Source organism: Solea solea, chromosome 3 (genome assembly GCF_958295425.1).
Source record: "Solea solea chromosome 3, fSolSol10.1, whole genome shotgun sequence".
Taxonomy (NCBI): Eukaryota; Metazoa; Chordata; class Actinopteri; order Pleuronectiformes; family Soleidae; genus Solea; species Solea solea.
Window position 1 is genome coordinate 30,841,403 of NC_081136.1, and position 25,622 is coordinate 30,867,024.

The 25,622-nt window shown below is 40.7% G+C and overlaps 1 protein-coding gene across 4 annotated transcripts in view; it reads left to right on the forward strand.

The window, feature by feature from the left end:
* Positions 1-25,622, forward strand: part of grm8a (glutamate receptor, metabotropic 8a) — a 224,992-nt gene that overhangs the window by 177,138 nt on the left and 22,232 nt on the right. For all 4 annotated transcript variants that reach the window (XM_058625894.1, XM_058625897.1, XM_058625896.1 and 1 more), the window contains 5 exons: positions 658-861; positions 17,630-17,769; positions 20,101-20,247; positions 22,473-22,894; positions 23,554-23,920. In XM_058625894.1, coding sequence (XP_058481877.1) covers positions 658-861; positions 17,630-17,769; positions 20,101-20,247; positions 22,473-22,894; positions 23,554-23,920 — 1,280 coding nt within the window. The remainder of the gene's footprint in view (positions 1-657; positions 862-17,629; positions 17,770-20,100; positions 20,248-22,472; positions 22,895-23,553; positions 23,921-25,622) is intronic.

Genomic DNA, 25,622 nt, shown 5'->3' on the forward strand with positions numbered 1-25,622 from the left:
TTAGCTCTTTTTCAGTGTTTTCATCTCTCTTTTTATCCCTTAAAGGTTTTCTTTTTTCCCCAACCTCAATCTCTCTTTATCGGCTACTCTGTTGGTTTCCCCGTTTACTTTCATTTATAGACCATATTTAAGAAGCTGCTGGGTGAGTTAGTTTGAATCTGATTGTATTGGATAATGATGGTATTTCTTAAAATGGAGGCACATCACGTCAGTTTTTCTTCTGCTTTAATTTGAACGTTTACATTTCAGACCTTCGTACCGACTTGACTTTAAATGCCCAGTGTGTAACATTTAGTGAGATTTATTGGCAGACATTTTAACGTCATTTGATTTTCATTTCCTTAATAATACGCCCTTTGACATGCACATGAGGCAAACATCTTGTTTTATGGAAGATACCTTTCGAGACACAGCAGAGAGTGTGTGTGTGTTTTGTCTTTATAAAGCAGAAGCTTACTGTGCAAAGAAGAAATGATAATATCTTGGGAAAGGGAGGCGATGAGATGAGAGGAGTCCTACATTTGCTAGAATCTGCAGTCTCACCATTTGATGTCACACATTCTGTAATGACGGTGGTGGAAATAATGTGTTACTTTTAGATTTTCCTAATTTCCTTTTTGTCCCCTGTTAACTCCACTTCTTCTGTCTCTCTTTCAGGCCTAGAAAAAGTAGGACGGGACTCCAGCTACGAGCAAGAGGGGAAGGTTCAGTTTGTGATGGACGCCGTGTACGCCATGGCTCATGCTTTGCACCGCATGCACCGCGAGCTCTGCTACGGCTACCCGGGCTTGTGCCCACGCATGGCCAGCAGCATAGATGGGAAAGAGCTTCTCAGCCACATCCGTGCTGTCAACTTCAACGGTAAGACTTGCATTGCACTTTATAGAACACTGGATAGATTTGACTTTGTAGTATTTTTTCCCCCCCCTCTCTATGGGGTCAGGTTACTTTGATGCTGCTTTGACTGTGACTCTGCCAATAACCTTGATGTAAATGCATTTAAATGCTTGTATACTGAATTATTAATGCATCTAGATAAACATAGTGAAGGACAGTGTATAATCAAAAATAAACAGCTTCATTTCAGTGTCTCAGAGCTGGCATTAGCTTGTATGGACATAGTGCTGTAAGAGGCAAATCATTTCTTCACAATAAAATATGTCAAATAGTAAAAAAAAAAAAAGATATCAAATAGACATTCATAAGCCAGGTGGACAAAATAAGGTTTAATTGAAAAGGCTTTCAAGTCAAAAATCAGTTTTTCCTGCAGCACAAAAGTTGAAATGGGAAGGTCAAGTCTGGTTGACAGCTTTGGATAATAATTAACCCGATAATTAAATTCCGATGGTTTCTGACCGCTGAGAAGTTGCACGTCAAAGCGAACGTGTGATTATTACGGTAATTTCACTTGCGCTGTTGCAGGAAGCCGGCAAATCGCTGTCTTTAGGCCGATGTTTGGACATTGAGACAAAAACTCAATACGTTTTATTTTAACACTGTTTTACACTGTTCAAATTTAACACATGTTCACGTACAACTACGGTGTTTTTCTTCATTTTATTTGATTTTGTTAATACACTATTGTAACATGCAGTGAATTGTAAATAACTGCCACATATTGACAGTTATTCTGGATAAATGGGTATAAGTACTTACTCACAGGGCATTTTCTGGCCCCTTTTATGGTTAAAATGAGCAAAAAAAAGGGACATTTTGAGGCTTAGGTGTTAAAGGGTTAAATATTCTAATCCCAGTCATGCTTGTAACTCCAAACCGTTTGTTTATTTAGTATTGCCATTCTGACCGATTTAAGCGGGCAAAAGGTCCCACAATAAGGTCACCTCACTTTAAAAAGACTAAAATAAATCCCCCTTTCCTCTCGATGTGCTTACATGTGTCATCGGTTGTTTTTGTTTCCTGTATTCCCCTGTCACTTATTGAGTGGAATATATATTTATAGAGAAGGAAAGCAAAAGGAACAGGAAGTGAAGCGGTTTGTATTAGAGAATTAGAGTCAAGCTCGTCGGATTCAGTTTTCAGAGGCGAGACACAAAATTGCATCAACGTGGCAAAAAATATGTGTGACATCGATCTCTGTCGTGGCTCCAAGTGTGAAAAGCCAGTTCAGGACAGGCACTGATTGCACTCTCATATAGAGCTGCAGTAGAGGTTTGTGCTCAGGTGTGTTTCTTTGTTATTGCTGCACTAGAGGCGAGAAAAATAAACCCTTAACCACAAGGTCACCAACTTTATACCTCCAATGAATCACTGAGTCACCCCTCACAGAGCTTTACACTAAAACTGTTTCCTGGAACCTTTTTAAAGAACGTGGAGATTGGATAAATGACGTCATTGATGTAAAGCTCTTGATAAAAGGTTTGGACTGTATTGTAATGCATTTCCACTATTTTATAGTTTTCTTGCTGCATCACAGTTACACATTTCGGATTCCAATAGATGTATAATTTACTCATCAGAAACATGAAATTCTTACATAAGGTTTGAATGATCAAGCGTACACTCCACCATGGGAGTAGATAAGGAGGGAAGGCCATGGATTTAGGAAAGTTTAATATAATAATGTTCACCTCATTTGGAATGTTCAAGAATCCTTTGTCACCCTCTGGGGAATATTATAAAAACAAAGAGTTTGTTTGCATAGATATGATGAAATACACAATATAACTGTTGCTTTAGGGGTAAACGTTCCAGCAGAATAAGACACTCATATTTTCATTTTTCACCGCAGACGTGATTTATGCTAAGTTGTAAAAGTGAACGTGGGCACATGGCAGAATTTAGCCTCTGTCATAAAACAGCTGTCATCCTTCTTATCAAAGTTCTGATGAAATATATTATGTTTCAAAAGCATGAGTCTCTGCTGTGACACTGCAGGAACTTTTAAGCTATGCTACTCATTGTGTGTTTATGGTTCAACTTTGATTAAAAAATAGTGCTTTTGTTATTGATTTAAGGTGGATATGACCTTGATATCGCTATTGAAAGCAAAGGGATGGGAATTGTTGCCGGCTTTATCTCCCTTTGAATGTTTTGTGGCACATAAAGCAGAGAAAGAGAAGATAGGTTGGAGTTGCAGCAGGATTATTTTCCTTCCACTGTTTTCTCTGGATCCAAACCAATTCCGCTTTCAAACAGTTGCATGAGGGAACACGACAGAATGAGAGGGAGGGGATAATTTCAAATTGATGGGGCAGTGATTTGTCCCCTGTGGGATCTGTATCGAGCCACCTTAACTTACTTAACTTAACTTGAAGCCGAACAGGCAGTCGTGAGACAACAGGAGAGACAAAGTCGGAGACAATGAGCTCATTTAGAAGTGTTCTCCCATTGACCATTGAGGAAAATGACCCTCTTATTGTACATGACTAATATTGTTTCATATCCTGTTTAGAAACGTATAATAACCCATTCAATCCAACAGTGCAGCTGCCGTGCAGTAGTATAATTTAATATTAAATAATAATTAATAATAAATAATACATTTATAGTTATTTTTCAGTGTTTCTGTTGTTGGCAAAATTGAAATAATATGTCTTCATCCATAGCCAATATTCAAAATCACAGCTAAAACCACCCTCTAGACTTTCCACACACATAGACACACACACAGACACACACGGTGTTTGGTGCAGTGCAGAGCAAGAGAGAAACAATAAGGTAATGAACCCTGGAGCAGCAATGACAGACCATGCTGTCCAGCTTTTATTTGTTAGTAGGTTTATTGGCTTATCCATACAAACACACCCGTGCACATAAAAACGTGTGCAGACACAGACTTTGATGGATACGCACACACACACAGTCTTGGAATCTACAGCCAAAGCCACAATTTAAAGAGCCAGATTCAAAGAGTCGGTTGGATTTTTGGAGATGAAATCAAACATTCATGAATATGTTTCCATCAGTGGAGGAAAAAAAAAAAAAATCTTGTTGTGCTACAAAAGCTCAGAATAAACAAACTCCAGAGAGAGAGAGTGAGACAGAGCCTTTCTTGGGGATGAATCAAAAGCTGTCGATTAAAAAAAAAGATTTCTGGCTGAACCAGACTAAAAGATGTGCAGCCATCTGCCTCGGCTGGTTGGGTTGAAAGGAAAATGGGGGAAAGGGGTGAGGTGGGGGACAAAAAAGGGGGAGGGACAAGCAGTGTTGTAACTTAATAATACTTTGTTACTGTACCTAAGTGCAAAATTCACATATCTGTACTTTTGTTATTCATAGTTGTAGTGACTTTTACTCCATTTCACTTCCTCTAACTATCTTTGTTACCTGTTACTACCAAATAAAATCAGAAGAAGAGTTGGTGACTTCACTCATTCACACGCTTCAACGTGGGGTTAAGTGTCTTGCTCAAGGACACATATAGACTAGCAGAGTGAGGAATTGAACCCACAACTTTCCAGTTGAAAGACAACTCGCCCTACCACTGAGCTACCATGGCGCAATCCTTAAAAATGAATTTTGATACTTGGTACAGTAAATGTCATGTACTTTAAGGCCTTTACTGATGTAATCCTATAAAAAGTGACTTCAACTTCTACCAAAGTCATTTTCTGGTAAGATACTTTTATGTACTTTATACAAGACTGGGGAAAATGTGCAGAGACAGAAGATAGATACCAGGATCAGATGTATAACATTTGCATTAAGTTCTGAATTGTACATTATACTGATATCTGCTCTCTCTTTCTCTGCTTCTCTTATTTTCTTTCTCTATATCACTCTATTCCCCTGAAGACATGGACTCATCAACTGAAGTCTGAGCTGAGGTTTTTCTGTTCAGATTTTTAAATGGTGGGAATAGTAGCTCAATGTTAACGCCTTGTCTCAAAAGTCATTTATTGGGCTGTTTATTTTTCTAATTATAACAGGCATATTTAGTTTTCCTTAAATTAAAATATCACTCAATTATTACAAATTACAACTCACAAATAAATGAAGAGTCTTCATGTTCTTCCAAACGGTAAAGGGAATAAGCTGTGTATAGTTAATTTTTTGAACACACGACTGTCAGATAACGACAATTGGGTCAGGTTCTAACACCTCGTCCTGTTTTGGTTCATTGTCCATTTTTCCGGTGAAGTACGTATACTACGGATGGCTCAATACGATTCAACCTGTCAGAGTTCACTGCAGACTTTAAATACACGGAGATAGGCCAATATATCGATATATAATGCCCTCGCCGTGCTTTTTACGAGATTGGAAACAGCCAGGAGGGACATTGCTCCCAGACCTGCAGAATTCCTGATTAACTTCCATTCATCTTAGTCACAAGAGAAAGTTTACATGAGCCTGGAGGGACACAAATGGACTCAGTCTTCCATGTTTGTGACAAACATTCAATTCCCGAAGTCTACTGGCTAACGGTAGTGTTCGGGTAAGCGTCGCGTTGTGTCGGGCGTTAGCAACGGGCAGTGTAATGTGAATTATTTCTGTGTTCACGTGGCTGTGGAGACTCTTACTCACAGAAAGTTAACCGCTGCTCGCTGTGAGCATGTTTCATAGCAGCATTTTGCCTCCACCGTCTCTCTCTGGATCTGTGGGGATCCTTGTAAAAGCTTCTCTACGACTTGTTTTGGCATCCCGGTGGCTCAAGAGTTATCCACCATTTTCACTTTTATGATGAAAACAGTCTGCAAAGAGACGAGTTGTCTGACATATTGCCTGATTTATGTAGAGAGGTGAATAGCGAATACTAGTTTCCTGCCAAAGGGCGTTAACCTTGGTTGTGTGACATCAGCTACCAGAGCGCTATAATTTCTTTGATATCTGACCCAGAGCATCATATCAGCTCATCCCTAAAGTTTTCATAGGGAATAAGATTGTAACTTCATTGTGAATTCATGTAAGAACAGGCAATGAATGTTATTCATACCCATATGTGTTCTCCATCAGAGTGAGTCGTTTAGATCTATTAGATTGAGATATGGCAGTAGAGCAATGGAGCTGAGATGAACGAAAAGTGGTATTAAGAGTCTATTTTTGTCAGAAATTGTTTGTGTTTGGCACAGAGGGGTTATATCTCCTGCCAGCAGAGAAGATGGACATCACCATGGGAACTGACTTGCACTAATTAGAACAGCGTGACTTTGAGATGATGAACTCTATACCTGGCTGAACAACCTCAGGGAGCAAGACGTGGAGATGGAAGGGCCTGGTGGTGATGACAGAAGGTAGAATGAAGAACTAACCAGCTGGAGGATGAAGCTCACGTCATCATGATGACCTCAGAGAGGAAAAAAGAGGACCTCCCTGGGAGATGATGAACTTGACTGGGCAATAATGATCTCGCCGAGAGGAGGAGGGAGCAAAAGAGACAGGGTTATGGCAGCAGAGCGTCTATTGAGGAATAATGATCTTGCAGGGATGAACTTCTAGAGAAGGGGAAGGTAAGACGACACAGGTTGAAGGGAGATGAATATAGCTTAGGAGCAAAAGGCAATGGCTATAGGGAGACCCCTCTTGGCCATTATGACTTTGGAGAGAGCTTGGTGGTTGCAACCCTTGTGCTCGCGCTGAGGGGAAACATCATCAAGGAAACATCTACAGTGTCTAAATGTGAAATAGAGGGAAACTCACGTTCTAAAAGTGGAATTTGACCTTTGAAAAAAAATTAAGAAGACATGGAGATTTGACTAGGACATATCAAATGTCCTTGAGAAGCAAGAAATTACAAGAAAACAATGAGAAGAATAGTGTTTTTTCTTGAAAGCAGGGAAAGACTGTGCAGAGCCAGTCCACCTTGAGAAAAGAATACAAGACGGGCAAATAGAGAAATAAGCAGTCACAGGTGAAACATTTTCTATGGTCAGGGCAAAATCGCAAAAAGAAATTTGAAAACATTCATATTTATGTTTTCCATCCCTTTGTGAAAGTAGTTTTTGACATTTGCATACCATAGTTTCACTTGGCTTGTTACGAATATTGCACAACACTTTCTTTTTTCGCCTGTCAGCTCTATTGCCTCTAAATTTCATTTTTTTTTTAACCCTTTCATACATGGACGTATTTGTAGTCAAAGGCATTTAGAGATCTCACGTAAGTCCCTTTGCTGTCATTGTGTGGTTGACTTACAACAAACACGTCAGAACACAAAGCCTTTAGTGACAGCACCTGCATTACGTGACTGGCTATAATGAAACACAAAGTGAGGGATTATCATCCTGGCTGTAGAGGAAGGGCTGTGTGAGTGACTTGGCTGTACAGACTTGCAAATTAAGACAATGAGCCAAATAAATCAAATAAAGTCCCAAATCGGTGCCAGCAAACTGGAATGCAGTCTTTAAGAATATGATGACACGGATTAAAAGGGGAAAGTTCGACATTTTGAGTATGTTCCTCCATGCCAGGGGTTAGATGACAGTTTTGCTGACAAATTAATTGTTTGTGTATTTAACTTAAGCTAAAAGATGCCAGTGATGTGAGTTTTTGTGTTTTCTATTCTCATCTCTTGCCATGACATTGAATAAGTTAACAAAGTCAAACTTTCCTATGACGGGCCATCATTTTCAGTGGTGACACGCATCAGGCCTGTGCACAGCGGCAAGGTTGCAACACTCCCTGCATACACCCGCTCAACATTTCTTAATTTTTTTTGGAATGTTTTGCAATGTGACCAAAGAACTAGGTCACAGTGGTCTTTAAACTTTAAATCTCCATCATCTAGACAACAAATCAGCTGCAGCTTCAATCAGCTGGTGAAGGAGTGGGTCACCCTGACATTGCCAGCTATTTTTCCTTTTTTTCTTCACACACATTGAGCTTCAAAGGTGGGATGGCATTTTTCCATCATGGTACAGATTGGTTTGCTACAATATGGTATGGTTTGGAATGGTAAAGCCCTTGGTGAGGCTTGCGTTTCAACTGAGAACAGTGCCTTTACTTGGTCGGAGGGGGTGTGCAAGACTTGTACCAGGGCGCAGACAACGAACAGCGACATTGAATGCAACTCAATGGACAACATTGCAGCAGCTCGGTTTGTCTCATCAAGACATCGAGCCCTGTATGAGAATAGACTGCGAGTGTTGAAGAAACACCTGTCGCAAGGGAGTGATGATTTTCTGTCGCCCAATCAGCTGACTGTTTTGGGTCTAACTCCACCCCGTACAAGACTGTACCATTACTCAAGGGAAGGGTACCGAAAAATGGAAAGGTTGGGGCCAGTAATTTTGGTATTATTCCGAATGGAAACGCAAAAAAAGTTACACCATACTGTGCCAAACCGAACTGAAACACGCCATTACTATCATATACAGTATGCTCATAACAGTTTTGCTTTTTTGTTTTCATCGTTTTCCAAATTTGATGGGTAATTCAATCTGTGAGACACCTAGCAGGTTTTGTTTGTTTAGTAACAACCAAAAAAAAAAAAACACTTCTTACACCCTGCATATGAACAACTTCATCGACCATCATCCCAATTCTTCCAACAACCAGAATACCTGATAATATCTCGCCTCGCAATCATACACATTTCATGCTGGTTTCCTTGTTTGCTCACTGAAACGCGGCGACTCAGATTCACACGTACTGTAATGTCCTACTTAATACCCGCTGCTCACTTACAAGCAGCAGGCAGTAATTGGTAGATCATTGACATAATGTTCTTTCTTGCACAGGTGGTATCACCTTGCTCTCCCTCTCCCCGACAGTTTAATCCCCACAAGATTGTTTCCAATCGAGGCTGAAGTTTTATCCCATGCTGGTGGTGACAGACGGACAGCGTTGTTCTAAAAGTAGTGACATAAGAACAAAATATGGTCATACTGTGTTATGACTTTAGATTGTTTTTTGAGTGTACTGCATACTGTGTAAAGCTTTTATTGTATCAGGTTTTTAATCACTCTTCTACCTTGCACTTAAATAAATACTTCACCGATTTGCATTTAGCTTTGTATTACTAGAATAGGGGTAGTTTAAAAAAAAAAATAAAAAAAAATTGTGCTTTCCAACCTCAGTTTCGAGAAATATCTTCATTCTTTTTTGTGCTACGTGCCCACCAGTGACACTTGCTCCGCCATTTTTGCTAACAGTTACACTAACAGAACCAAGTGTCACTGGTGGGCACGCAACAAAGAAAACAGTGGAAACTGAGGTTGGGAAGCAAAATTTTTCATAAATACTACCCCTATTCTAGTATTACAAAGCTAAATTAAAATCGGTGAAGTATTCCTTTAACCAAAGCAATTGGAAAATTCCTGCCATGGCATCAGCTGCTGAATATGCAATAATTTTTAACAGCCAGACGTGAAGCTACAGAAAACACAAAGGAGTTCAAAGAAAATGAGACAGGAGTGATGAACTCGTTACCGCATAAACAAAGACACAACTGCAGCGGCGTCACAAAATATACAATATGCTCATTTTCAGTTGTCAGTGAGGCATTGTTGATTAGACGTTAGATTTAACTGGAAACAGATGAGATGGAAAAAATTACAAACACACCTAATCTTGTGACAGAAACAGCATTATGCACATCCACCATTTGTAAACTATGATGCCTCAATGTTAAGAAAGGACTTGGTGGTGATGGATCAATAATGAACAACATACTGTAAGCTTATGGATGTATCGACTTGACAAGCCGCCACAGCTCCTGCTGCATGTGTGTGTGTAAATGCACGTCTGTGGGCATACTGTACGTGCTGAATGTGTAATTTGGTCTATCGCGTTTGAAAGGCCAATCAATACGCAGAGATATACAGGTTCAAAAAGCCAGAAAACGATTTTCATATTTCTGATGGATACACCAGTCAGTCATAAAAGCACATTCACCCACACAGCCCTAACAATACAGTACTGTAGCTGTAGTCTTATCATCATATAGGGCTGAAACTAGAATAATGACATTACTAGTCCTCTACAAGCATTCTCTCTCCCCCTCTTCGCCCCCCTTTGCTCTTTTCCTCTGCCAAGTTTGGTCATGTAATTCCTTGTTTCTCGTTTTGTTTGTTTCTTCTCTCTCTCCCTTTGCTTTCATTCTCTCTGTATTCTGTTTTCCATCCTCCATTAACGCTGCTTTGTCTCCTTTGATCAACCTAATATTTGGGCTCTCTGCTTCAGTTTTTATCACCTCTATTTATTTATTTTTTTTTTTTCACCGCTCTCATTTGGTCTCTCATTTCCTCCAAGAGTGCAATGAATGTGCGTCACGACGCAAATCGAAGTGTCCTAAATGAGTTTTATGTAATTACTGGAGATTGCCGCGCAGCGCTATCACACGCCGCCGTGCATATGTGTGCTCATGTGGGTCCGCACAAGGCACACAATTTTTCCGACAGTAATTCCTTTGTTATAGCCTCAACCTCAGCTATCTCACTTTCACTATTTAACCAGTGTTTCATTCTCACTCCCACTGAGGCCCGTCTGGATCCTCTTAAAACACGTATTGTTACTTTAGCTTGTTCATTATCTTCCCCGGTGTCTCTGAGACAAACAATTTCCTCGCCTGTTCTTTTTTTTCTTCTTTTTTTTCAACAGCGCTGGCTGAGAGGTGCAAGGTGGTGTAGTTGAGGAGTATAGAGAAGTAGTAGGGTGAAGCAAGGCTAGGAGGTGTGAAGAGCAAGAATAGGAGGGATGGAGAGACAAGTGGGAGGGGAAGGAAGGAGGAACATCTACCGTTGGAAGGAGGTTTGGCCGTTTGGTGTAGCTTCTGCACGGATGTGCTGTAAAACAAGTTGTGAAGGAGGGTTTTCTTGGCTGTATGGATTGACATTTGGAGTAGCCAATTATATGATGTCTCCACTTAATGTGACAGACCGCTCCGGTCTCCGTGAGGGATTTTCCGCCACAATGTCGCTTATCTTTGCGGGGGGTTCTTTGAAAAAGAATCTGAGACTGATGTTTCTCAGGAAGAGGATGATGACGAGGACATTTCTAAAGGTTTTTTTTTACCTCAAAATTAGGTGGTGCAATTTTGGTTTTCGTAGACGGTACTGGTATCTATAAAACTCTCCTGGGTAAACTCCCAGAATACCTCGGCACATCTCTGTCAGCTCTAGTGGTCACCGTTTGTGCGCCATCAAGTGGTTTCTCTTTGGCAAAAACAGCGTTTTTCTTTCCATGCACCATGGTCATGGAATAATCGTTCCCAAAAAACTCTAACACTGAAAACATTCATAACCATGAATGACGTTTTAAATCGTTATGGTTTTGTATGGCTCTTACCTTGGCCAGGTCTCCTTTGTAAAACCAATTTCTAATCTCAATAAGAGTTGGGTTGGTTCATTAAAGGTTAATAAAAATAAATAAGGGACCACAGAATCACAGACGCATGATGACGATACGTTGACGTGCGGCCATTAAATGAATAATGAAGAGTTGCATGCAATGGAGTATAATTCCAGGGGTACATGATGACATCAAAAATGTCAAGGCAGCTTTGAAAATTAATTTCAAAATTTTAATGGCAATATTGGAATTGGCTCTTTTTTAAAATATTATTAGCTTATAGGTGAAATTCCAAGGTGCTTGCTTTTGTCAAAATCATATTATACTTCCTCAAAGCTAACCCTGACTTATACCACCGACTCAAAAGACTATTGTCCTCAATTGGACAAGTTTTAGTTTAAAGTTTTTTATCCTATTGGCAGCCTACACATCTGCACACACACAGCCCCATGTTTTATTAATGCATGCTGCATTGTAGGTTTTGCATCTCCCCATCACAGTCTCTGCTATGAAGTCTTGCTGTTCATCCTCAGTGTTTTTCTAAAGCGAACCAAGGAATCCTTGGGGCTTTTCTTTTTGTTAACTACCACATCTGTTTCTTCCTCTTTGACTCTTTTCTTTCTGTGTGTATCTATCCATTTTTCCTTGCGTTTTATGCTATCTTTAGATCGAGTAATAGGAAGAAGTCCGGGGCTATTCATACGTCCCTCTCCTTCCATCTCTGTCTGCAGGGGAGGCTTTAAAGCCGCTGCTAATTGATATTCCCACACAGACTCGGGGGCTACTCTATGCTTTGCCCCTCTCTCACGCTTCTTCTCAGGGAGTCGGGGCTAGTGTAGAATTAGCTGTTTATGGCTTGCAGTGCCTCCTCTTTCCCCTTTCCAAGATGCAAATTTGGAAGGAAGATGTGCAAATTTAATTGAAATTCAGCTATCGGTGAGATTTGTGTCCCCTTGTCCTTTTTGCATGACACAAGAAAGAACCTTGTTAGAAAAGTAACTAAGTAACTAGTGTCACTAGAATTGGGGTGGTAAAATTGTGCTTTCCAACCTTAGTTTCATCTGAGTCGAGAAATATCTTCATTCTTTTCATTTGTTACGTGCCCACCAGTGGTACTTGGTCCAAGCCTTGGTATTTAGACCTACTCGTAGGGGGACGGGACCTCATTCCCAGAATGTAAACAGTGTCCGCCGTCTTTGCTAACAGTTAGGCTAACAGGACCAAGTGTCACTGGTGGGCACGTAACAAAGAAAAGAAGGAAGATATTTCTCAACTCAGGGTAAACTGAGGTTGGGAAGCACCATTTTTCAAAAATACTACCCCTATTGTGGTACTTTTACTTTATTTCAGTATATTCTTTCCACCTCTGCATATAGCAGTGACTTCATGGGCGCAGACAGAAGCAAGGTGCTTTCACATGCTGTCCATTTTTACTCCTTTTCGCCTCTGAGGCTGTTAGGCTCAACTTATTACTGTACTCCTCAGTCCATTTTTTCCTGTTTCTCTGTTCGGCCGTCTTTCGATCCAAGTGAACGTTACACATTGAATTTATTTGAACTTGGTAGCAAAGCAAATCAATAGTTAATCTTCTGCCAATATCACTCTTTCACTCCTATTTCATCCTCTTCTGCATGAAAGTTTCATCTCCGCCTCCCGAGTCAATTTCGGCGAAATCTAAATTCATGTCGGCTCCATGTCATGAATTTTTTTTTTTATCCGTTCTAACATATCATTTTACTTTTTTAAAAGCAAAATTGTTGTGACCCGAGACCTTTTGAAGAGCAAATCTTTTTGTAAAGTTGAGAAAGTTGTCAATTTCTTGTGATATTCTGTTGGTGGTCCCCAAAGGATGAGCCTCCAACTTTATGGGGAACCTGTAGATCGATGCCTCCAGCAGGCAGAGAAACACAGACTTGCTTGAGGGCACTTAAACATAACCTGCGATGATGCCTTGCCTCTGCTGCTTTGAGGGAAGAAAATAGTTAATATAAGTCAAAGAAGATACACACACACACACACACACACTTACTGCTGCTATGCCTTCAAGTGCACATATTAGCTATTCTCCCCACATCCGAGCAGCCTGGCCTCCGCCAAATAAGCACCTCAAGCCCATAAAATAAATTCCGTGTTATGTTAACATGCATCTGCCCTCTGGCCTTCCCGGTGTTTTCTGTGTCATTTAGGAGTTTGTCAGCTTGCTTGAGGTCTTGCCGAATGAATGCAAATGAGACAAATAAAGAATTAGCATTCATTTTAATTGTCCTAACAGAGAGACAATGTGGCGATGTCCGCGTCTGTTATTCCATTAGTTCATAAAAATTACAGCATTTCATTAAAAATGCAATTAGCAGTGAACTCGTGGAGTGGATGACCCACTATGAGTGTATGGTTATGGAAGAATTATCATTTGCCCTTTATTTGAAGAGTGGACATTACAGGTTAGACGCCTTTATCGCCTTGATGTTCGTACAATAAAAATACAAATAGACTTCGCATCGTTTTCAGGTAATTAAATACATTTCAAGAATAGTAAAAGTATATTTAGTTTCTTTCGCACGTGTACTCAGTGTCAACTTCCAAAAGAAAAAAAGAAATGTCACGAGTGATCAAAGCAAAATCCAAATGGAAATCCACTTCACCAGTTGGCCCCGCCTGTGCATCCTTTAAACCAAAACATTAATCACAACTGATGAGTGGTTGTCAGCTACCTGTTTTCCAACACATTGGCTCAATAATGCCAGCCACCTGTCATCGCCATTGTTTGCATGTTTGTGGTAATTGCGGTTGCTTTTTAAACGTCTCCCCGTCTCTATCTGCCGTACACGGTAATTCCCCCCCCCCCGCAATTGATGCAAACACTGCGCGATTGAATAATCATTTTCTGCTCAAGGTAACATTTTATTTTTTTTGGAGCTAACATTGTGCTTATGCTTTGCATAATTCAAAGTATCTGTCAGCGTGTCTCCGCTCTCCTGACAACTGTTTAAGTTGCCGTGTGCGTGACTTGCTCTAAAGAGGCGTGACTGGTGTGGAAGGGAATATTTGAAAAAGCCTCAGTCAAGCAAGATCTAAGGGAAATGTGACATGGTAATGAGGTGAGAAACAAAGTCGTCCTCTACGTATTTATTGATGCTGAAGACTGAGCGAGACAGACTGGCCATAGTGCATAAATTGCTTCTTTTAATATAATTATTATTTCAGTTTAAAATGCTGTTTGATGAGTGATGAACGCGTGAGAGTTGTAGGTGGCGGGTGAGGTTAAAAGTTAGGCCGGCTTGAAGAGATGAAGCTAGAAATGAGGACAAAATGTAGGCCAAGCCACACCACAAAAAAACGAAGTGGACCCTTTCGTCTAAATTGCCATAGAAGAGAATGAGAGAACCTGAAACGGTTTCAGGATTGGTGGTCACACTTTTTTTAATTTGATGGTCATGAAAATTTCCCCAGACTAATTCCTTCTCACTGGGATGAAATAGAAGAACAGAGAAACCCATTTTGTGTCCTCATTTAGCACAGAGGGTGGTAAAGATGGGAAGGGGGGGGAATGGAGAGTAAAGAGAAAATGAAGACAAGATTGGATGAAGAGAGGGAGAATGCATGCACAGAAGTAAAGTGCAATGCAGATGTCAGGTGAGGGCCGGCTGCTTTGGTACTGCTGTTAGATATTTTGTGTTCAGGTTGGACACAAGCTGTCCAATATCATGTTTAACTGAGAAGAAATAATCAAAGCAAAGACAGTGTATTATCAGCATTGCATTTCCTCACAGTAGCTTTGCTCAATGTTTCAATAAAAGAAAACCCGCCATGTCTGTGTGCATGCTCTTCTTCACCAACAAGGTTCAAGGTTGAAAAGTTAATTTCAGGGAGGACAAGGACCTGTTTGACCTACATCTTTGGGCCCGAGAATCAAAAAGACTCTTATAGGGCCCTTCCACGCGGAAACGTGTTTAGGTGAATACGCACACTTGTTCCATCCACACGGTGGCTAGATTTGCCACTACTTTTTTTAATTGAAAAAGTCACCAGGGGTCTGTAGAGTCTCTAAATATGCACACGGAAACGGCACAAGCTGTAAACCTAAACTTAAACAAACAGACATTATTTCCCCTTCTGTCCCCCCTGGCGGTTCATTCTGTCTCCATTTCTGTTATTATATCTAATGTTTACAACGTTTTTTTGGTGTAACGTTTCAGTGCAACTACAGTCCTGGCATATGTACTACATGGTTTTGAGTCGTTTCAGGGGCTTGCGTGTGGACAGAGATACTTCCTGAAAGGATGCCATCTTTACGGATAACTTTTTGAAAATGGCAAAGAAAAAGTCTGGACGTGGCCTTAATTTTGATGTTTTATTCATCTCGGTGCGACCTGAACACACCAGCAAAACAGATCTCTTTTTTTGAGCATGAATCTGAAACACGGCTCCACAGAAGATCATTTATTTGTGGCCTAAAAGATGCTACGCATGAACGGCCCCTGAACTGCACTCTTCCATGGAACAGTTACAACGTTAAAACGTGTGAAAAGCAGGATGTGGACCTATTTCAGGTTCTTCATCATAGATAGGAAGTAGTGTTGTGTTTCCATTACCCATAGAAAAGTGCAAAAGTGGTCATGGAAATGCCTACCTTTTTAGAAAAACCTCTCAAATATCGTTGAGGTGGTTTTTCAGACACAAAAAGTTTATTGCAAAAGTGTAATGGAAACACACTTTTTGTCTGCATTGAAACGTCACTGGTCATGACGTGCGGGGGTCACATGACCACTTCACTTCGGACAAGATGGCGCTCACCCGCTCTGTCTTCTGTTGCAAACAGAGATTTCACGAGAAGAACGGGACGACGCGAGACTAGAATTACGGTGGAAATATCACTTTAATTTTTGCGAAAAAACGTGTAATGGAAACGCAACTATAGATGGGCGGAGTTGTGAGTATTAAGCAGCCCCGGTTTGCTGCGATGGTTCAGTCATGGAGATAAACAGCTGCTCAGGAGAAACAGCACGGTTGCTATAGTGTATTGTGTGAAGACCTCAATGACATAATTGTGTGTGTTTACCGCACAGCAAGGATGCTAATTAGGCGTGAGCAATACTAATAGTGTGTGTGTGTGTGTGTGTTTCCCAGCAAGTGCATTGACATAAAGAAATTTGTATAAAGCATTGGATATTTTGTATTCCAGTTAATGGGATTTAAAGAAGTCAAATCATGCTAATTAAACCTCTCCTGCTGTGGAACATCACAAAGCACTGAAATACTTCATTGCAGGGTTTTTGCTGAACATGTTTTGTTCAGTTCAAGGCAAAATTAGAGGCAAGGCGGAGTAAAAGAATATCATTTGGAGTTTAGTGACATCAATTACCGGGTTTTGAGTCGTGTGAATGCATTGAATGTGTCAGAAATGAATTACACTGAGGCATATGCTGCTTTATCCTTTTAATTATCTACACATTTGTTAGCTCATTATCACAATGTTTCCATCATCACATAATCTGTCTCTCTCTTTTCTTTCCATTTTATTTCCTCTTAGTCTTAATCACCTTTTCTTTAGTTTTATTTCACAATATGCGTCTTTAAATAATATCCGTGCTAATATATTCCTCTCCCTTGTTTGTCTCAAGCAGACAAAGTAAGTGTTTGTTCTCTTTCGTTCAGTTTCCTCCCCCTTCATGTCCAATATCTCTTGTTTTTTGTATATCCTCAGTGTCGCCACCCGCCGTACCAGTGACTTGAGTTCGGAGGGAGAATTCTTTTAACGTAGTTCTTTCTTCACATGTTCTCTTTAATTGGATTTACTTTTATGCTACACCAGATTCAGCCACCCGCTTTGATTGTATTGTATCATAAAAGAAAGAAAGTGAGGAAAGGGGGGGCCGGGGTATACAGTATATATATAAAGAGAAAAGAAAAACATGCATGAGGTCTTATTGGTGCCGAGGAAACTCTAAAGCTTAGAGGACACATGAACTTATTCATACATGTGCATATTTAATCACTTCTGCTCTCTCTCTCACACACACATTGCTCTTACATATTGTGTCATTTTAACCCCATATTCGTAATATAATGAAGTGGCAAATGTTATCTTATAACATGTAAATAAAAACTATGAGGGTGTTAAAATCTGTGACGTTCCAAGTGCGTTTTTCCAACAAGCTAATTGGAAGATTAGCAGTGTGTGCTGAGGACATCGCAACCTCATTTTGGTAACACATTAACATTTCAAGCGATGATAATAATTCTGACTTTGTTTATTTGGCACAGAGATGCACCTCTGAGGATACGACCTCTCAAAGATTTGGCCACAAAATATCTTACGTAACTCTTTTTTAACTTTTCAGAGCCAGCACTGATCAATAAAAACAGAGACTCAAATGTGAATATAATCATGAAATGACCAAGTTGACCATCTCTCCAACATCTGCCTTATGTCTTCCAGGAAGTGCCGGCACGCCAGTGGTTTTCAATGAGAATGGAGATGCTCCGGGGAGATATGATATCTTCCAGTACCAGATTACCAACAGATCTACGGCAGAGTACAGAGTCATCGGCTCCTGGACCAATAAGCTTCACCTCAAAGTGAGATTTTCACGCACAGAAAAAACAAAAACCGCTATAAACGGGCATTGCATTTGCACACAGAGCTGAGGCATGCATTAAAGCAACCACACAGATGGTTCATAATGATACAAATCAAGAAAGGCAAACCAAAATATGGAGATATAAGTAAAAGTTATGTGAAAAAACTTCCCAAAATATTTGTCATTAGATTTTTGGCATTGTAAAACACAGAAATAGAGCTTCTGTGGACTTCCGCAGAACAACCGTCCAATCACACCACCAGTGCATCACATTTGTGACGTCAGCTTCTCAGTACCGTAATTCCTAAACGGTTGAATAAAGAACTGCCAGATATCGAAAGTGAAAGTTATCTTGAAAAAAGGGAGCAGAAGAAGATTTTTTTACAGCCATAAAATCAATATAAATCCAGGCAGCCTCATTATCTTGATGGTTGTAAGAGGGTTAAAGGCCACATACCTGAACAAGGTGGCTGCTATGAATTTTAAATCCCCAGTCACTGGACTCCGTTCAGTATTGAAAGTACTTTTTTTTTTGTGTTTCTTTGCATTTACAAGGACAGACACACACACACACTTACTGGAAGGCCAAACACCCATATGAATGAAACCTGTACATACTGGAGTGTACAGGTGAGACAACTCTCATTGTCTCATTCATGGCTTTTCAGTCAACTGGTTTCCATGACTTCAGAGGACACTGCATTGATTTACATTCATTTCCTGGAGGCTTAAGGCCCTGGTATACTTCCACACACATGCCGTGTAGTTGAATATCATATCATGGACCCTGGCATACTCGTGCGTCAGGTTACTGTACTATCCCACTTCACGGTGAGGTGGCGGTACAAGTCTGGACACAGGGAATAGGACACATTCTTACCAAATGCACGGTGTGCAGAAGTATACGAGGTCCTTTACTTCAATCTTAACCATAACTACTTATGGCCTAATCCTACCTTTAAAACATATCACCTAATATTCATCTTAAAATATTGTAATTTACGTTATAGAGACTTGATTTTTTTGTCCCAAATAATGTGACTGTGTAAACAGATTAAGGTCCCCACAACATAAGGAAATACCAGGTACACACACACAAAAACAAAAACAGTGTTGTTGTTGAATTGAATTTCAAAAAATCCACCTGGGACTGAATCAGAAAAGACTATTTTACAGAAAATGTGTCTGCCTGAAGGACAGCTTCACCCCCCACAAAAGACAGCACATAGTTAAAGCAACCTTTTCCTCATCAACACATTTTTTTGAGCGTTCATGGATACACAGAGAACACCGCTTAGTACTAGGTTGACACACTGTATTGGGCACATAGTTCCGTTAATACATATAATTAAAAGCAGAATACTATTATTGTTTCACCTACGTAATTAATGGAGATGGAGAGGTTCATGACCAGGCCTGTGCCTAGTGCATAATTCATGGTTGTTGTTACGGAAATTCGGTGTGAACTCGCTGAGTGTTTGTGTGCAGGCTATGAATATGTAATGAACAAAAATACTCAACAGATAAGGAAAACTGCACCCAGGAAAGTTTTTCTTAAACAATGCTGCTACGAAGATGAGCACACACACAGACACTCACAACACTTTTTTTTTTTTTTTTGCCATTAGTGCTTTTCTCCTGACAGGCATATTTGCAGCAAAGTAACCTGATATTGTGTGTTTGTTTCTCTGTGTGTGTCAGTGATCAAATCAAGTCCGTTTGCTCTATCCGTGATTAGTTTTTCCTCTCTAACTCGTTTCTGTTGACTGCTACATTGTGTGCCTTAAAACTGTAATGCATCATTTCTACTCGGCACCTTCAGCAACGGCTCAACCACAGGGGGGACCAGTGTAATGACCGAGTTTATTACAAACACTCCGCACACATAACGGCAAATTAAAACACACACACACCAGCGCACACTTTCACTGACAAATACCAGACATACGTAAAAGCTTGGGAATGCAGTTTACTGCCACGTGGACGGTGATGTGCAGTGTGCGCGCTGAAAAACGATCATAAACACACAGAAAGGAATGGCCCTTTTGTGCCAGATCTGATTACAGTCTGATTGCCACTCCACTGTGTGAGTTTTTATGCCCGGTAGTGCTCAGGAAAGTTATCTGAGGATCTGCTTCTGCTAATTGGTCTCAAGGTTGCCCTGAAGACATGCTTTCTACAGGTACAGGGGAAAAAAAAAATATGTGAGTGTTAAAGGACTGTGAAGACGCAGATGGCTGCATAACATCCCCAAAGTGAAAGGTCTATAGTGTTAATGTATCTCAGACACATGATATCGGGCTGTTTCTGACTCCATCCAACTGTCTAGGTGGAGGCCATGCGTTGGAGGAGAGGTGACCCGTCTCTCCCGGCATCTGTGTGCAGCATCCCCTGTCAAGCAGGTGAAAGGAAGAAGGTGGTGAAAGGCGTGCCGTGCTGCTGGCACTGCGAGCGCTGTGAGGGATACCACTATCAGGTAAACACTCTATGCATGAAGGCTCGGATAGATGGGTTTTTAATCCAAAACAGTAGAAGAAGTTATCCAAAAGAGTGTGACTGATGCAATAAAGTTGAATTCAATTCATAGAATTATATGGAAGTATAATGGAATAGCATTTTCCAGTTCTCTGTTTTATTTTAGTGATCTCATCCCAGTTTTACTGTGGAGACGGTGCGCTAAATCCCTCAGTGTCGACACTTGCATTACACGGTTCACAGGTTGCACACAGTAAAAAAACACCACAATCGCAATTCACTTGGCTTTATTGTGTTTGTGTCCCAGAGTCAGATATATATATATATATATATATGTATAGAATTGTCTTATATGGTGTCATCATGCTTTTTTTTGTGTGATCTGAGAGTTTCTTCTTGCTCTATAGCGTCATGTTATAGGTAAAAAAGTCATGCTAAAAAATTACAGAAAGGCTATAAGAATATTTCGCAGTTTTTTGGCTTCTTTGGTGGCACTGTCGGTGAACCGGAGAATAATAGGAAGCCTTAACTTTTAAAAAGATGATAAATTGATGTTGTTTGTGGAGAACAAACAACTGTGCTTAACTCCCACTATTGACATATTTACAGTTGATAATGTCCTATAATATGAAGGCTATTTTTACTTTTTACTTCAGGGATACAAAGTCACGTTTGTGAAAAATGAGGAAAAGAGGTAGAACACGGACAAACTTGGCTGTATTCCACAAAATTTGCACCACAAATGCAAGAAATGGTGTTTCAGAGAGTTCATGTAAAAGTGTTAACAAACAAAAATGGACACCCTCTAAAAAGATCCTCGCTAAAAGCCTGCTGTGCAGTCATCACAACTTTGTTTCAACTAATTTTTGGCCACTGACAACGTCAGCCACTTACTGCATAAGGGCCATTTTAAGTTCACATAATACAGGCATGAAAGTACTGAGCATGAAATTCAGCCTGGGGAAAAGTTTTTGATCACACATATATATATATATATCCATATACACATCCGCCATGTTAATATATTACCAAAGGGGGTGATTTGCCCGTTTTCACATCGTCCTCACTGAGTGGAAAGTGTCCATCGGCGAATGGGTGCACGTGCCAAAAAAAGAACGTCTCCATTCAGGAACTAATGAGAAAAAAAATGAAAATATCAGCCACAGCAGCGGCAGGCAATTGTTGTCAAGATTGAGCGATCGATACTCGTTTTTGCAGATACATGCATTTGCTCCAAAATCAATAATCTGTTGGCACATTTTACTGTAGTTTAGGGGGTTCAGCAGCATGGAAAATAGAATCATAACGTGACAAACGCAAGTGAGTGAACGTCGGAGTGCGTGTACAGAGATGTGTAAAAGTGTGTGTATTCTGTCTTCTTAATGAGACGTTTCACAGAGGTAGGTAAACAAACCAGTTATTGAGATATGAAAGCTTTAATCTATCTATCTATCCATCTATCTATCTATCTATCTATCTATCTATCTATCTATCTATCGCCTTAATCAAATGTGTCATTGAAAAGAGGTTTGAAATAGGTTGCTCGTGATTTGCATAAAGCTGACCCTCAGCTATATTTGACTTGATGACTTTTATAGATACCTGGCTCCTTTCCTGTGGAATTAATGACTCATCAAAGGGACAAAATTCACACATTTTACACTTCTTTTTTTTTTTAATTAGTAGTGTTATTAGTAGCATAATGATTCTGTCTGTCTGTTGTAAAAAGGCTCAGCCAAAAGCATTAACCAAGAAAACTGACAACCCCCTAATTAATGTTAGCTTGATGACGGGAATATAAGTTTCCCAACCTAGGACATGCATAATGGGGGGGAGAGCATGAAATAGGACCTAACCTTAATTACCGCAAGTGACTATAAATGGTTAATGTCCACGTTAATATCCAAAATGGCATCGCTATGCGGCCCAATAAGGTCGGAAAATCATGTGACTTCTCTAAATGTTTTACCTTAGGTCTACAGTCCTTGTGTTCCTTTAGAAACACAAGGAACCATACGTTCTAGTTCTAGTTGATCTGATTTTATACATGGAAATTGAATATTTTAAAAAATGTCACAGAAGTTAAAACGTCTGCAATGACACTCCAGGGGTTAACATTTGAATTTCCAAGTATTTCAACTACTGTCCAATAAAGGTTGAGAGATATAAGCTAGCTTAGCTTTAGGTTTTTCCAATCTCTACATGATCAAATTGTGTCTCGTCCAGGCTTCTGAGTTCACCTGCGAGTTGTGTCCGTACGAGATGCGACCCGACACCAACCGCACCGGCTGCGTGCCCATCCCAATCATCAAGCTGGAGTGGCACTCCCCCTGGGCCGTCGTCCCCGTCTTCATTTCCATGATGGGCATCATCGCCACCTCGTTCGTCATCGTCACCTTCGTCCGCTACAACGACACGCCCATCGTGCGGGCGTCGGGCCGCGAGATGAGCTACGTGCTGCTGACGGGCATCTTCCTGTGCTACGCCATCACGTTCTTGATGATCGCGACGCCGGACGTGGGCGTGTGCTCGTTCAGGAGGATTTTCCTCGGCTTGGGGATGTGTTTCAGCTACGCCGCGCTGCTCACCAAGACCAACAGGATACACCGCATATTTGAACAAGGGAAGAAGTCTGTGACAGCACCCAGGTGAGAGGAAAAAAATAAAAATACAACATTCTACATAATGTTTTCCCCTCTGTGTGGATGTGAGGTCAGGACACAGACTTTGATGGGTGTAGTGGCATGGAAAAGGTCACTGTGCGATTGTTGTGTTTGTGCATTTCCTAAACCTCTTACTAAGCTCCTTGTGCTCATTATTCATCATTTTCTCCTTCATACATTATGTATCAGAGTCTTGAACTCACATTCACCTACTGTATTGTTTGCACTCAGAGTGACTGACTCCGAGAGTGAGTGTCAACTAAGTGGCTGAAATGTTAATGCAGAATTGTGCCGTGTTCGTGTCTGCGTCCCTGTTGCCCTGTTATTTTCAGTTGTACACAATTGTCCCACTTTTAATTAATGAGGGGGGAAATGCTGGCATGCATTTGAGGTAAATCCAAAATGCATCAGCACACTCTGACTTCAATATTTTGAGGCTTCTCGCCACGTTCAAGTATCCATTGTGCTTTTCTTGTCAGATATAATGCCTCCACTTGTTTTTATCTCTCGAACATGATCGCATTTCCTCTTTACATTGCTCACTGAACTCTGGTTGTGTGTACAGCATAGGTTACCTCGCTTGAAATGAGGCAGCAGTATTCCTTGGCCGCGCCAACTCCTCACATCTGTAATCTCCTCCGCAGGTTCATCTCCCCTGCCTCCCAGCTCGTCATCACCTTCTCCTTGATCTCAGTTCAGCTACTAGGAGTCTTCGTCTGGTTCGCGGTGGATCCCCCGCACACTGTTGTGGACTACGGCGAGCAGCGCACCCAGGACCCCATGTCGGCACGCGGCGTCCTCAAGTGCGACATCTCGGATCTGTCCCTCATCTGCTCCCTGGGCTACTCCATCCTGCTGATGGTGACATGCACAGTGTACGCCATCAAGACGCGGGGGGTGCCCGAGACCTTCAACGAGGCCAAGCCCATCGGATTCACCATGTACACCACGTGTATCATCTGGCTGGCGTTCATACCCATCTTCTTTGGCACATCGCAGTCTGCAGAGAGGGTGAGTTTTTTTTTTTAAGCGTACATGAGTCACTTTTATGCAGAGGTCATAATCCTTTGTTGACCTGCAACATTTTCTTTGTGAACTGCAGTCTACAGAAAGTGTGAGTATCGTTCAATGTCTGCACTCCATCCCCACTATGTTTAAGTCTGCAAATAGAGTAAGACCGTGTGTGTGTCATGACCTGGTCGAGTTTTTAAAGTTCCTCTAAGGCATGACAATGAGTGCTGTGTATGTGAGAGGGAAAGAGAGATGCAAAATGAAATCCATATTTTTTGATTTACAAAACACTTGTCTCCAAATAACAACACACTGATGACATGTTGCCATGTTGTGGGCTGTTTAAAATCTTATTATATTGTCGGAAATGAATATTGAATTTTTGAATTGGCTGGTCATGGCTGGGTCGAAAATGCATCATCACAACTTGGTAGTTTACACGATGTAAAACGAAATTTTATTTCATGGATGACTATATGTGACTATAACGCAAGCCTCTTGAGCCTATTTTACAGCCTTTTTCAGTATTTGATTTCTAAATTATGCATTACTGTGACAAAAACTCGGGTTTCTCTTACTCCCGGAGAACTTTCCACAACCCTCGTTATTGAGAGATAAATGTGTTTCACAGATGGTGCTAAAATATCCTGTGAGTACAAGAGGTTGTTTTTTTCCTTTTGGTTGATTGACTGGATACTCAGTGTGTATTCCCCGACCTTTAGTCAATTATTGATGACCGTAGGTGAGTGAGATGTAGGTTTTGCTGCCCAGCAGCGTCTGTTTGGTTGTTTGGGCCGACTTTGCGGTACATCAAGGCAGCCGTCACGGATGCTGTCGTTTTATAACTGAGGTCCACTACTACCATTTCCACGTTTGACAAACACGTTTTTTTAACGTTTTCTGATATTTTATGGACCAAACGATGACTCGACAGATGAATCGATTATGAAAATAATCGTTAGTTGCAGCTCTACTCTTCTTCATAAAGCCATCCAAACAGTAAAACCAGTGCATTCATTGGACTGATGCTGTCCCGGGTTTTCAAAACAAAACTCATCCTATTGCCATTGAAATTCAAGTCAGGTGTTTGATCATAGATTTCCCACTATGTATTTTACAATGCTGAACACGGGTACATCTGTAGACTGTAAATGTTCACATTACAGGTAGGCTGTAAACAGAGAGATAGCGCTCGGGATACAAATATGATACAGTGTGCACTTACAAGAGATAGGACTCGTAATCCTGAAGCATAGGTTATTAATCGACTTCAATTTGAATTTAGCAGCTGTGTATGTGTTTCAGGTGAGGAAATACTTCCATTTCCTCTTTGCCTTTCGAGTATCAGGCAGGAAATGTTATTTTCTCACTCTCAGCCTCGTTTCCTGTCAAGGTGAGTGACTGCCTCGGTCATGTTTAAATAGAATATCTCTGACATGAAAGGGATCCAGACTAATCACACATCAGGGAAATCATACGCTTGTTGGGTCTGCCGTAGAGTGAATCTCATTTATTTTTACTAAAATAAACCAGTGAGTTTTGGAGCCGGTGGTTTTAATTGAGAGAGTGAGAGTGAGAGAGAGAGTATTCATTTATTTTCTGTTTTGACCTTTTTCCATTTCACAGTTTATGAAACGAGACGTGTAGAGTTCGGTAATTATTCACATTCCTTAGACGGAAGCAGCAGCCCTGCGTCAGGTGT